The 15,948-nt window shown below is 49.2% G+C and overlaps 4 protein-coding genes across 4 annotated transcripts; all 4 read left to right on the forward strand.

Moving 5' to 3' along the window:
* Positions 1-2,139: 2,139 nt before the first annotated feature.
* On the forward strand, positions 2,140-3,942 carry LOC129923219 (basic proline-rich protein-like; the record flags this gene model as incomplete). The annotated part of the gene is made up of 2 exons (XM_056013313.1): positions 2,140-3,089; positions 3,357-3,942. Coding segments are annotated over 2 exons (1,536 nt in total), but the record flags the coding sequence as incomplete, so codon positions are not given.
* A 585-nt stretch (positions 3,943-4,527) lies between these two features.
* On the forward strand, positions 4,528-6,399 carry LOC129923220 (basic proline-rich protein-like; the record flags this gene model as incomplete). The annotated part of the gene is made up of 2 exons (XM_056013314.1): positions 4,528-5,993; positions 6,360-6,399. Coding segments are annotated over 2 exons (1,506 nt in total), but the record flags the coding sequence as incomplete, so codon positions are not given.
* A 15-nt stretch (positions 6,400-6,414) lies between these two features.
* Positions 6,415-8,451, forward strand: LOC129923218 (basic proline-rich protein-like; the record flags this gene model as incomplete). Its single annotated transcript, XM_056013312.1, has 2 exons — positions 6,415-7,439; positions 7,917-8,451. Coding segments are annotated over 2 exons (1,560 nt in total), but the record flags the coding sequence as incomplete, so codon positions are not given.
* A 129-nt stretch (positions 8,452-8,580) lies between these two features.
* LOC129923179 (basic proline-rich protein-like) lies at positions 8,581-10,626 on the forward strand (the record flags this gene model as incomplete). The annotated part of the gene is made up of 2 exons (XM_056013072.1): positions 8,581-9,498; positions 10,006-10,626. Coding segments are annotated over 2 exons (1,539 nt in total), but the record flags the coding sequence as incomplete, so codon positions are not given.
* Between the last annotated feature and the right edge of the window lie 5,322 nt (positions 10,627-15,948).

Consider the following 15,948-nt stretch of genomic DNA (forward strand, 5'->3'; position numbering starts at 1 on the left):
CAAACCAATGGGGTCAAATGTCTAGATCCTCTCCAAAAAGACTGCTGCCATTACTTCGCAGATTTCCCATTGATGTTAAATACGACCATGATCATTAAACATTAGTATAGAATACTGATATCCTCACAACGGCCCCCAACCCTTTCCGGTCCGAGAAGTGGTGCTTTCAGGCCATTAGACACCCAAGTCCACACTAAATAATGAAGACTTAGAGACGCAGAGTCAGTCTCAGCACCTCTTTTTTCTGGCGGCCCATGTCTAAAATGTATTTGGCCCGCTGGCCGAGAAAAGATTGAGCCACACGTGTTATAGAATATGTCTAAAATGTATTTGGCCCTCGGGTGAAGAAAAGATTGGGCCACCCGTGTTATCGGATATGTCTAAAATGTATTTGACCCGCAGGCCGAAAAAAGATTGGGTCACCCAAATTTTAGAATGACTTTCTTTCTGTATTTCTAGCACCAGAAAAAAAAAAACAACTATTGAAGTGTTTCCTTTACGGTCTGTCAGACCCGAGTTTAGAGTCGTAAATGTTTGAAAGAGCTGCTGAGCAGCATTTGGCAATCTTAATCTTAATAGAGTTTTTTTTCTTCTCTCCTGTGCATCTTTGAAAGTGTCCATAAAGGATTTAGGCAAAGCTCCTTGAGACTGGGAAAAAAAGTAGAAAGATTACTCAACACATCAGCTGTCAGCTAGTTTCTGCTTGTTTGTTTAAGAGATGCTTTCCTCCAGTGTGCTTGACATTGCAGCTTCTAGGTGTTTTTTTTAATGATCTTAACTCCATTCCGATAATCTGAATCCATCTGTTGTTTCAGAAAGGCTTTAGCTATGCAATACCGTTTATTATACTCTTATTAGTTATTAAAATAATGAGTGGCCCAAAAGCTGTCACAGCGGGTGTCGGGGAACATGGTTTTTTTTAAATTTACACATTAAATGTGGGCCGCCTATTGGTGATCTTAGTTGTGGCCACTGGTCCGCCCTCTCCTTTACGATATAGCTGTTCTAATAACACAATGTTTCCTACTTCGAGAAGAGTTTCATTGAAAGGGGGAGATTACAGTTTAGTCTATCGATCACATTATAAATCAAATCTTTTAAGTAGCAATGAAAAGCTTATCTAATGTATAAACTGCACAAATAGAATCAGGATCTTTGTTTCATTCTTTGAAACTCCAGACGGCAAATTAATTAAATTAATATCAAATAATAAAAAAAATTACAAACTTTAAAATTGGTATAGAAACATTAAGATTATAAGATTACACAAATTAGAAATGTTTATGTATTCAGAGGATACCATAAATTGTGAGCATTACATCGTATACGTTTTACAGAGGAAAGGAATTGTTGGTAATTCAAGTTTTTTTTCCAAAGAGGGATAATATAATTTCTTCGCTTTTTAGCAGTGCAGAGTTGTTGTTTTTTTAAAGTTCTTCCTGTTTGAGGCTACATTTATTTGAATTTAGTTTGCAAGGTTAAAGTTCAGTGTACCTCATTCACCAATCGCAAACAAACAACATTTACCCATGTGATATTATTGATACAACAATGAAAATTACGTATCACGTGACAGCCTTTATGGATTGCGTAATTTGTATAGAAGATATAGAGAACCACGTGGCAAAATGTTGTTTGATTGGTGAATGAGGTCCATTTAGCGTCCTTGGCATTGTCTAGTGCTCGAGTTAATCGTGAAAATCTCCACTACCTCCACTACCTCCACTACCTCCACTACCTCCACCACCTCCACTACCTCCTCCACTACCTCCACTACCTCCACTACCTCCACTACCTCCACTACCTCCACTACCTCCACTACCTCCACTACCTCCTCCACTACCTCCACTACCTCCTCCACTACCTCCACTACCTCCACTACCTCCACTACCTCCTCCACTACCTCCACTACCTCCACTACCTCCACTACCTCCTCCACTACCTCCACTACCTCCACTACCTCCACTACCTCCTCCACTACCTCCACTACCTCCACTACCTCCACTACCTCCACTACCTCCTCCACTACCTCCACTACCTCCACTACCTCCACTACCTCCACTACCTCCACTACCTCCACTACCTCCACTACCTCCTCCACTACCTCCACTACCTCCACTACCTCCACTACCTCCACTACCTCCACTACCTCCACTACCACCTCCACTACCTCCACCACCTCCACTACCTCCACCACCTCCACCACCTCCACTACCTCCACTAACTCCACTACCTCCACTACCACCTCCACTACCTCCACTACCTCCACTACCACCTCCACTACCTCCACTACCTCCACTACCACCTCCACTACCTCCACTACCTCCACTACCTCCACTACCTCCACCAACTCCACTACCTCCACTACCTCCACTACCTCCACTACCTCCACTACCTCCACTACCACCTCCACTACCTCCACCACCTCCACTACCTCCACCACCTCCACCACCTCCACTACCTCCACTACCTCCACTACCTCCACTACCACCTCCACTACCTCCACTACCTCCACTACCACCTCCACTACCTCCACTACCTCCACTACCACCTCCACTACCTCCACTACCTCCACTACCACCTCCACTACCTCCACTACCTCCACTACCACCTCCACTACCTCCACTACCTCCACTACCACCTCCACTACCTCCACTACCTCCACTACCACCTCCACTACCTCCACTACCTCCACTACCACCTCCACTACCTCCACTACCTCCACTACCACCTCCACTACCTCCACTACCTCCACTACCTCCACTACCTCCACTACCTCCACTACCACCTCCACTACCTCCACCACCTCCACTACCTCCACCACCTCCACTACCTCCACTACCTCCACTACCACCTCCACTACCTCCACTACCTCCACTACCTCCACTACCACCTCCACTACCTCCACTACCTCCACTACCTCCACTACCTCCACTACCACCTCCACTACCTCCACCACCTCCACTACCTCCACTACCTCCACTACCTCCACTACCTCCACTACCTCCACTACCTCCACTACCTCCACTACCTCCACCACCTCCACTACCTCCACTACCTCCACCACCTCCACTACCTCCACCACCTCCACTACCTCCACTAACTCCACTACCTCCACTACCTCCACTACCTCCACTACCTCCATTACCTCCACTACCACCTCCACTACCTCCACTACCTCCACTACCTCCACTACCTCCACTACCTCCACTACCTCCACTACCACCTCCACTACCTCCACTACCTCCACTACCTCCACTACCACCTCCACTACCTCCACTACCTCCACTACCTCCACTACCTCCACTACCACCTCCACTACCTCCACTACCTCCACTACCTCCACTACCTCCACTACCTCCACCACCTCCACTACCTCCACTACCTCCACCACCTCCACTACCTCCACTACCTCCACTACCTCCACTACCTCCACTACCTACTCCACTACCACCTCCACTACCTCCACTACCTCCACTACCACCTCCACTACCTCCACTACCTCCACTACCACCTCCACTACCTCCACTACCTCCACTACCACCTCCACTACCTCCACTACCTCCACTACCACCTCCACTACCTCCACTACCTCCACTACCTCCACTACCTCCACTACCTCCACCACCTCCACTACCTCCACTACCTCCACTACCTCCACTACCTCCACTACCTCCACTACCTCCACCACCTCCACTACCTCCACTACCACCTCCACTACCTCCACTACCACCTCCACTACCTCCACTACCACCTCCACTACCTCCACTACCACCTCCACTACCTCCACTACCACCTCCACTACCTCCACTACCTCCACTACCACCTCCACTACCTCCACCACCTCCACTACCTCCACTACCTCCACCACCTCCACTACCTCCACTACCTCCACTACCTCCACTACCTCCACTACCTCCACCACCTCCACTACCTACACTACCTCCACTACCTCCACTACCTCCACTACCACCTCCACTACCTCCACTACCTCCACTACCTCCACTACCACCTCCACTACCTCCACTACCTCCACTACCACCTCCACTACCTCCACTACCTCCACTACCACCTCCACTACCTCCACTACCTCCACTACCTCCACTACCTCCACTACCTCCACTACCTCCACTACCTCCACCACCTCCACTACCTCCACTACCTCCACTAGTTCCACTACCTCCACTACCTCCACTACCTCCACCACCTCCACTACCTCCACTACCACCTCCACTACCTCCACTACCACCTCCACTACCTCCACTACCTCCACTACTACCTCCACTACCTCCACTACCTCCACTACCACCTCCACTACCTCCACTACCACCTCCACTACCTCCACTACCTCCACTATCTCCACTACCTCCACTACCTCCACTACCACCTCCACTACCTCCACTACCTCCACTACCACCTCCACTACCTCCACTACCTCCACTACCTCCACTACCTCCACTACCTCCACTACCTCCACTACCACCTCCACTACCTCCACTACCTCCACTACCACATCCACTACCTCCACTACCTCCACTACCACCTCCACTACCTCCACTACCTCCACTACCACCTCCACTACCTCCACTACCTCCACTACCACCTCCACTACCTCCACTACCTCCACTACCTCCACTACCTCCACCACCTCCACTACCTCCACTACCTCCACTACCTCCACTACCTCCACTACCACTTCCACTACCTCCACTACCTCCACTACCTCCACTACCACCTCCACTACCTCCACCACCTCCACTACCTCCACTACCTCCACCACCTCCACTACCTCCACTACCTCCACTACCTCCACTACCTCCACTACCTCCACTACCTCCACTACCACCTCCACTACCTCCACTACCTCCACTACCTCCACTACCTCCACTACCTCCACTACCTCCACTACCTCCACTACCTCCACTACCTCCACTACCTCTACTACCTCCACCACCTCCACTACCTCCACTACCTCCACTACCTCCACTACCTCCACTACCTCCACCACCTCCACTACCTCCACTACCACCTCCACTACCTCCACTACCACCTCCACTACCTCCACTACCACCTCCACTACCTCCACTACCACCTCCACTACCTCCACTACCTCCACTACTACCTCCACTACCTCCACTACCTCCACTACCACCTCCACTACCTCCACTACCACCTCCACTACCTCCACTACCTCCACTATCTCCACTACCTCCACTACCTCCACTACCACCTCCACTACCTCCACTACCTCCACTACCACCTCCACTACCTCCACTACCTCCACTACCTCCACTACCTCCACTACCTCCACTACCACCTCCACTACCTCCACTACCTCCACTACCACATCCACTACCTCCACTACCTCCACTACCACCTCCACTACCTCCACTACCTCCACTACCACCTCCACTACCTCCACTACCTCCACTACCACCTCCACTACCTCCACTACCTCCACTACCTCCACCACCTCCACTACCTCTATTACCTACACTACCTCCACTACCTACACTACCACTTCCACTACCTCCACTACCTCCACTACCTCCATTACCACCTCCACTACCTCCACCACCTCCACTACCTCCACTACCTCCACCACCTCCACTACCTCCACTACCTCCACTACCTCCACTACCTCCACTACCTCCACTACCTCCACTACCTCCACTACCTCCACCACCTACACTACCTCCACTACCTCCACTACCTCCACTACCACCTCCACTACCTCCACTACCTCCACTACCTCCACTACCACCTCCACTACCTCCACTACCTCCACTACCACCTCCACTACCTCCACTACCTCCACTACCACCTCCACTACCTCCACTACCTCCACTACCTCCACTACCTCCACTACCTCCACTACCTCCACCACCTCCACCACCTCCACTACCTCCACTACCTCCACTACCTCCACTACCTCCACTACCTCCACTACCTCCACCACCTCCACTACCTCCACTACCACCTCCACTACCTCCACTACCACCTCCACTACCTCCACTACCTTTACTACTACCTCCACTACCTCCACTACCTCCACTACCACCTCCACTACCTCCACTACCACCTCCACTACCTCCACTACCTCCACTATCTCCACTACCTCCACTACCTCCACTACCACCTCCACTACCTCCACTACCTCCACTACCACCTCCACTACCTCCACTACCTCCACTACCTCCACTACCTCCACTACCTCCACTACCTCCACTACCTCCACTACCTCCACTACCACCTCCACTACCTCCACTACCTCCACTACCACATCCACTACCTCCACTACCTCCACTACCACCTCCACTACCTCCACTACCTCCACTACCACCTCCACTACCTCCACTACCTCCACTACCACCTCCACTACCTCCACTACCTCCACTACCTCCACTACCTCCACCACCTCCACTACCTCCACTACCTCCACTACCTCCACTACCTCCACTACCACTTCCACTACCTCCACTACCTCCACTACCTCCACTACCACCTCCACTACCTCCACCACCTCCACTACCTCCACTACCTCCACCACCTCCACTACCTCCACTACCTCCACTACCTCCACTACCTCCACTACCTCCACTACCTCCACTACCACCTCCACTACCTCCACTACCTCCACTACCTCCACTACCTACACTACCTCCACTACCTCCACTACCTCCACTACCACCTCCACTACCTCCACTACCTCCACTACCTCCACTACTACCTCCACTACCTCCACTACCTCCACTACCACATCCACTACCTCCACTACCTCCACTACCACCTCCACTACCTCCACTACCTCCACTACCACCTCCACTACCTCCACTACCTCCACTACCACCTCCACTACCTCCACTACCTCCACTACCTCCACTACCTCCACCACCTCCACTACCTCCACTACCTCCACTACCTCCACTACCTCCACTACCACTTCCACTACCTCCACTACCTCCACTACCTCCACTACCACCTCCACTACCTCCACCACCTCCACTACCTCCACTACCTCCACCACCTCCACTACCTCCACTACCTCCACTACCTCCACTACCTCCACTACCTCCACTACCTCCACTACCACCTCCACTACCTCCACTACCTCCACTACCTCCACTACCTACACTACCTCCACTACCTCCACTACCTCCACTACCACCTCCACTACCTCCACTACCTCCACTACCTCCACTACCACCTCCACTACCTCCACTACCTCCACTACCACCTCCACTACCTCCACTACCTCCACTACCACCTCCACTACCTCCACTACCTCCACTACCTCCACTACCTCCACTACCTCCACTACCTCCACTACCTCCACCACCTCCACTACCTCCACTACCTCCACTACCTCCACTACCTCCACTACCTCCACCACCTCCACTACCTCTACTACCACCTCCACTACCTCCACTACCACCTCCACTACCTCCACTACCTCCACTACTACCTCCACTACCTCCACTACCTCCACTACCACCTCCACTACCTCCACTACCACCTCCACTACCTCCACTACCTCCACTATCTCCACTACCTCCACTACCTCCACTACCACCTCCACTACCTCCACTACCTCCACTACCACCTTCACTACCTCCACTACCTCCACTACCTCCACTACCTCCACTACCTCCACTACCTCCACTACCACCTCCACTACCTCCACTACCTCCACTACCACATCCACTACCTCCACTACCTCCACTACCACCTCCACTACCTCCACTACCTCCACTACCACCTCCACTACCTCCACTACCTCCACTACCACCTCCACTACCTCCACTACCTCCACTACCTCCACTACCTCCACCACCTCCACTACCTCCACTACCTCCACTACCTCCACTACCTCCACTACCACTTCCACTACCTCCACTACCTCCACTACCTCCACTACCACCTCCACTACCTCCACCACCTCCACTACCTCCACTACCTCCACCACCTCCACTACCTCCACTACCTCCACTACCTCCACTACCTCCACTACCTCCACTACCTCCACTACCTCCACCACCTCCACTACCTACACTACCTCCACTACCTCCACTACCTCCACTACCACCTCCACTACCTCCACTACCTCCACTACCTCCACTACCACCTCCACTACCTCCACTACCTCCACTACCACCTCCACTACCTCCACTACCTCCACTACCACCTCCACTACCTCCACTACCTCCACTACCTCCACTACCTCCACTACCTCCACTACCTCCACCACCTCCACTACCTCCACTACCTCCACTAGTTCCACTACCTCCACTACCTCCACTACCTCCACCACCTCCACTACCACCACTACCACCTCCACTACCTCCACTACCACCTCCACTACCTCCACTACCTCCACTACTACCTCCACTACCTCCACTACCTCCACTACCACCTCCACTACCTCCACTACCACCTCCACTACCTCCACTACCTCCACTATCTCCACTACCTCCACTACCTCCACTACCACCTCCACTACCTCCACTACCTCCACTACCACCTCCACTACCTCCACTACCTCCACTACCTCCACTACCTCCACTACCTCCACTACCTCCACTACCACCTCCACTACCTCCACTACCTCCACTACCACATCCACTACCTCCACTACCTCCACTACCACCTCCACTACCTCCACTACCTCCACTACCACCTCCACTACCTCCACTACCTCCACTACCACCTCCACTACCTCCACTACCTCCACTACCTCCACTACCTCCACCACCTCCACTACCTCCACTACCTCCACTACCTCCACTACCACTTCCACTACCTCCACTACCTCCACTACCTCCACAACCACCTCCACTACCTCCACCACCTCCACTACCTCCACTACCTCCACTACCTCCACTACCTCCACTACCTCCACTACCACCTCCACTACCTCCACTACCTCCACTACCTCCACTACCTACACTACCTCCACTACCTCCACTACCTCCACTACCACCTCCACTACCTCCACTACCTCCACTACCTCCACTACCACCTCCACTACCTCCACTACCTCCACTACCACCTCCACTACCTCCACTACCTCCACTACCTCCACTACCACCTCCACTACCTCCACTACCTCCACTACCACCTCCACTACCTCCACTACCTCCACTACCACCTCCACTACCTCCACTACCTCCACTACCTCCACCACCTCCACTACCTCCACTACCTCCACTACCTCCACTACCTCCACTACCTCCACTACCTCCACCACCTCCACTACCTCCACTACCACCTCCACTACCTCCACTACCACCTCCACTACCTCCACTACCTCCACTACCTCCACTACCTCCACTACCTCCACTACCTCCACTACCTCCACCACCTCCACTACCTCCACTACCTCCACTACCTCCACTACCTCCACTACCTCCACTACCACCTCCACTACCTCCACTACCTCCACTACCTCCACTACCACCTCCACTACCTCCACCACCTCCACTACCTCCACTACCTCCACCACCTCCACTACCTCCACTACCTCCACTACCTCCACTACCTCCACTACCTCCACTACCTCCACTACCTCCACTACCACCTCCACTACCTTCACTACCTCCACTACCACCTCCACTACCTCCACTACCTCCACTACCTCCACTACCTCCACTACCTCCACTACCTCCACTACCTCCACTACCACCTCCACTACCTCCACTACCTCCACTACCTCCACTACCTCCACTACCTCCACTACTACCTCCACTACCTCCACTACCTCCACTACCACCTCCACTACCTCCACTACCACCTCCACTACCTCCACTACCTCCACTATCTCCACTACCTCCACTACCTCCACTACCACCTCCACTACCTCCACTACCTCCACTACCACCTCCACTACCTCCACTACCTCCACTACCTCCACTACCTCCACTACCTCCACTACCTCCACTACCACCTCCACTACCTCCACTACCTCCACTACCACATCCACTACCTCCACTACCTCCACTACCACCTCCACTACCTCCACTACCTCCACTACCACCTCCACTACCTCCACTACCTCCACTACCACCTCCACTACCTCCACTACCTCCACTACCTCCACTACCTCCACTACCACCTCCACTACCTCCACCACCTCCACTACCTCCACTACCTCCACCACCTCCACTACCTCCACTACCTCCACTACCTCCACTACCTCCACTACCTCCACTACCTCCACTACCTCCACTACCACCTCCACTACCTCCACTACCTCCACTACCACCTCCACTACCTCCACTACCTCCACTACCTCCACTACCTACACTACCTCCACTACCTCCACTACCTCCACTACCACCTCCACTACCTCCACTACCTCCACTACCACCTCCACTACCTCCACTACCTCCACTACCACCTCCACTACCTCCACTACCTCCACTACCTCCACTACCTCCACTACCTCCACTACCTCCACTACCTCCACTACCTCCACCACCTCCACTACCTCCACTACCTCCACTACCTCCACTACCTCCACCACCTCCACTACCTCCACTACCACCTCCACTACCTCCACTACCTCCACTACCTCCACTACCTCCATTACCTCCACTACCTCCTCCACTACCTCCACTACCTCCACTACCTCCACTACCTCCACTACCTCCACTACCTCCACTACCTCCTCCACTACCTCCACTACCTCCACTACCTCCACTACCTCCACTACCTCCACTACCTCCTCCACTACCTCCACTACCTCCACTACCACCTCCACTACCTCCACTACCACCTCCACTACCTCCACTACCTCCACTACCACCTCCACTACCTCCACTACCTCCACTACCTCCACTACCTCCACTACCTCCACTACCTCCTTTACTACCTCCACTACCTCCACTACCACCTCCACTACCTCCACTACCTCCACTACCTCCTCCACTACCTCCACTACCTCCACTACCTCCACTACCTCCACTACCTCCACTACCTCCTCCACTACCTCCACTACCTCCACTACCTCCACTACCTCCACTACCTCCACTACCTCCACTACTCTGGCTTTGATGATATAAATACTAAACGATACAACGAGATATCTGTAGAGTAGTTTTTTTTTTTTTTGTTTTTTTTTTTACACCAATTCAATAGAATGTATGTGCCATTGAGAAAAGCAACAAGACATGTGCAAGAAGAACTTAGTGACACTCGCACACACAGATCTACAGGAATAAATGATTCAACAATCTGACAACTTATACAACCATCGGCGAGTGATAAATTCAGCGCCATGAAAAAACACTTTCATTTCTCTCAAGATGGCTTCATCCATTCATGCTGACAGATCGGAACAATCCATCGAACCAGACGTAACTCTTCTTCCTTTGAAACAATCAAAATATTGTTACGTTCGCTTATCAGATCGACCTTTCACCCTTTTATTCCAATCAGCGCTTTCCCCAATGCCCCATTCATCTAATCAGCTGCGATAGAACACCGATCTCTGGCCTTGTCAGTGGCTAATTTATTTGGCTGGCATTTCCTTCTCGGGTTTGCTTCAAATTTCCTAACGTTAACACAATTGGAAATTGAGATTTTTTTTTTTTTTGCAGTGCAATTAAGACACAAGTCCAGAAATCTGATAATTTTCTTTGGGTAGGTTGACAAATTTTACGTAATTCAAATGGAACAGAATTTCTTCAAAAAGAAAAAAAAAATAGTCTTATTTTATATTTCTTCAACTCTTCAAATGAACTGGTTCACTTTAATTGATCAGCATATCGGGATGAGATGGCATTGCAATGGAAGTGGAAATATGTTTATTTGCTTAGATTTGGATTGAAGGGATCCAAAGAGAGGCTGAGAGTCAAACGTAATTAAAACCTAACGCTGTGAACGTTTTATTCTGACTAGATTTGTTTTGATGGCCGCGTGTCTCTGATGGACACGTGAGCTAACTGGACTTCTCGCATGAGTGAAGAAAAGGACAAGTGCTTAGTTCTGCGCGTTTAGATTCCTGCTTTCCTTTTATTAGTGCAGACGAGGCTGTTCTCATCAATTAGGCCAACAGAAGCAGACAAGATAAATTTAAGTGAACCAGTTCATTTGAAGCATTGAAGAAATATAAAATAAGACAATGTGTTTTTTTTCTTGAAAAAAAACGTGTGTTTTTTTTTTCCGGTTAGTGTCCGTGTTTTCTGTTATAGATCAAACGCAATGGCGAACATTCTAATTTTAGAACTTGTCAACATACCACGATCAGTTAAATTAAATTATTATTATTATGTTAGAAATGAACGAGTAGTCATTCTCTGGCGCTGCCAGGGTCGAGTTTCGCTAAAGAGAAACAAAATTCATCGTAGTCCCTTTAACAGTTTCCACTGAGGAATTTTCTGGTGATGTGGCAGGTCTGCAGCAGTACCGCCTTCTGACAGGCAACGAAGATGTTCCTAGGAATGTTAAGGGCCTTGAAGGTGTCTGTGAGGTCAGTTGTTATTATCCCCTCGGTTGATATAACAATGGGGTATATTGTTATTTTGGACAATTTCCATAGACGCTTAATCTCCAAGCCTAGGTTCCCATATTTTCTTTGTTTTTCTATCTCAGTTTTTCTTAAATTATGAGACAGTGGTACGGCGATATCGATAATGGTAGCGGTTTTTTCTTTTTTATCGATGAACAGCAGATCCGGGCGATTGAAATCTACCGTTTTGTCGGTCAGAATAGGCCTATCCCAATACAGCAGATGTTCAGTAGACTCGAGAACCTCTTGCGGAGAGTATTTATAATAAGGGGGAGTGTCCTTACCGATCAATTTGTACGTCAAAGCCAGGTGTTGGTGTATTAACTTTGCAACTTGGTTATGGCGACCTAGGTAGGCTGATTCTGATAGGGCTGGACATCCTGCCATAATGTGTTCAATCGACTCGCCCACATTTCCACATTTTCGGCATTTGTCGACAACATTGAGTTTCAGGATATGCTTCTCGTAATTTTTTGTCCTGATTACTCTGTCCTGTATTGCTGTAACAAAGCCTTCTGTTTCAGGGTAGAGATGACCTGCTTTGAGCCATGTTAAGGAAGCAGCCTTGTCGATGTTGTCCCCATGTAATGAAGCCGGAAATTTTCCGTGGAGTGTTTTTTCTTCCCATTGGCGAATCTCATGCCCTACGTCGTCCAAACCGATATTGACATCAGCATTGTGTAGGTTCAGAGGGGTTGCATCGGAGTCGTATTTCCGTAGGAAGGAAACTAATTTATTGCTGGAGGCGAGCAGTTTTGATCGTATTTTTAAAACTTGCATCTTACACAATTTGAAGATGTTCTGCAATCCACGACCCCCATCCTTCCTGGGCAGGTATAACCTTATGGTGGAGGACTTGGGGTGTAGACATCGAAACTTGGTTAGTAATTTTCTAGTGAGTCTGTCAATGTCATGTAGGTCGGTGTCAGTCCATTTGATCACACCGAACGTGTAAAGGAGCACAGGGACGGCCCAGCTGTTAATTGCAGTGATGAGATTACTGCCAGACAGTTTGGTGTTGAGGATTTTATTAACTCTTTGCCTATATTTGCCAAGGAAGTCCTCTTTTAATTTCTTATGGTTTATCTTGGCATTCTGGTTTATTCCAAGATATTTATAAATAGAGGCGGAGTTCAATTCCTCGATGCCTTCAAATTCAATGTTGGTGTTCGTTGCCTTGCCCTTTTTAATGCTTATGATGCCACACTTATCCAGGCCAAAAGACATACAGATATCGTCACTAAAGCATTTTACCGTTTTGATTAAGGTGTGTAATTTTTGCTCGGTTTCTGCATATAGCTTTAGATCATCCATGTATAATAAGTGGGACACACATTTTGTACATTTAGTGTCAACCCTAAAACCGTTTGTAGAGTCTTGGAGTAATGTAGATAGAGGATTAATCGCTAGGCAGAACCAGAGTGGAGATAGTGAGTCACCCTGGTATATACCTCTTCTTATGTGCACAGAACCTAGTTTATCACGATTTAGGTGCAGGTTTATCTTCCAATTATCCATACAGACTTTCAATAGTTGTTTTATTCTTGGGTTGATTCTATGGATGTCCAGGGTTTTTAATAGCCAATCATGCGGAACTGAATCGAAAGCTTTTTTGTAGTCGATGTAACACATGTGTAAATTTCTCTTTCTTCTATTAGCTTGATGCAATATAATACCATCTATAGTTAGCTGTACTTTACAGCCCATCGACTCTTCAATGCAACCTTGTTGTTCATCTGCTAGTAGCTTATGGGCAGAACAAAATTTATACATTTTACTTTTTAAAAGTGAAGTTAATAGTTTATACACCACTGACAGACAAGTGATAGGGCGATAGTTTGATGGTTGGTTCGCATCCCCTTTTTTGGGGAGGAGAGTGTGACAAACCGTTTTAGCTCACTCAAGATATCACTCAGGTCTAAGCATTTAATTAATTTATTTACTCGCTATTAATCATCAATTGCTCTAATTTAGCGTTCAAGCGCTAAAAACACAACCACCACCCCTTCAATCCAACCCCACCCCCTATGGCAGCGATGTCACATTTGACTATCCCCACCTTGACACGTGCCACACTAGACTCTTGACAAGAGTACGCTCCCCTTTTCCTATCTTGGCAAACATCCGTTGACCCCCCCCCCCCTTGTTGGGAGCGGCTGGTCACTTCAAAGTGCCCATTCAACTCAACGCCTCGGGCAACACTGTTCGTCTGGCACTAGCCTTTATCAAGGTATAATCTCCATTGATGTACCCAGCTCTGATAATCTCCCCTTCATAATCCACCTGACCACCTGGGCTGATTTCCTGGGCTTTCAACTCGCGCCCTCGCGCAATGTCTATCTCCCGGAAACTCTCGTCACGGTCAAGCGTGGACCCCTTTTGTCAAAGACGTCAAATAGTCTAGACCACCTTTGCACCTATCTCCCGCCACTCACCCCCCCCCCCCTTTGGCTATCCACGTGTATATGGACAAACTTCATCGTCCGATCTCATTCACGCTGGAGAGCCCAGAGGGAGCACATCTATCTCTTGCTTAAGCTCTAGACTATTTTCACTCCCTTATTTCACTTTGGATTGGTGGTATGTAACTTAGTAAAGTGCTTGAGAACCATTTTACTTAGTAATGTATATATATATTTGTGCATTTATTACTACCTTATTTGTGTACATATTTGTGTATTCTTATCATGGATAATGTAAGTAGATTACTGTGTACTTATATTTTATATCATGACTTTTGTGGCTAAATGTTCAAACCAGCTGGACTAGAGTTTATTAACAATTCTTACCAGATGTATTTAGCTCTTTAACTATTATTAATTTAACTCGGATATATTAGCGCTCGGCACGAGCCCTCAATGTATTATCATTGATTAATTCCTTGGCAGGGAATTATCAAGACACTTATGTAAACATGTCTTATTACTGAGTATGCATTTACTTATGCTCTATGTTTACTTATGTGAGAGCACGGGCGAGTATCAGACGTTGATCTCCCCTTCCCCTTTCATCTCATTTATCTAAGCGATGTAGGTACTTGCTACTCACCGTGATTGGTGAACGACACTTGTATTACTTATCATATATCACTTATTACTGTTTGTTATTTCCCTTTATGGGAGTCCCCATTATTATTGTTATCTCCCTTGATGGGACACTATATTCATTTGTTAGGTCCCTTTGATAAATATGAAACTAGCTTATGGTTTCTATACACCAGTCTGAAGATGTCCTTCACGGAAAGGCATCTACCTCCTAGTGTTATCATTATGGCTAAACCGACGCATACATCATATCGTTGCAGCTTTTATCTATAGGCTACATCCGCCTGAAATCTTAGCAACCTAAAGCTGATAGCAGATTTGCTGGCACCAGATCTGTAGACATCAGACCTACTCATCCTTCAAGAGTCCAAGTAACAACGCTAGCCACAGACTCGT

This window comes from Biomphalaria glabrata, chromosome 15, assembly GCF_947242115.1.
Source record: "Biomphalaria glabrata chromosome 15, xgBioGlab47.1, whole genome shotgun sequence".
Classification (NCBI taxonomy): Eukaryota; Metazoa; Mollusca; class Gastropoda; family Planorbidae; genus Biomphalaria; species Biomphalaria glabrata.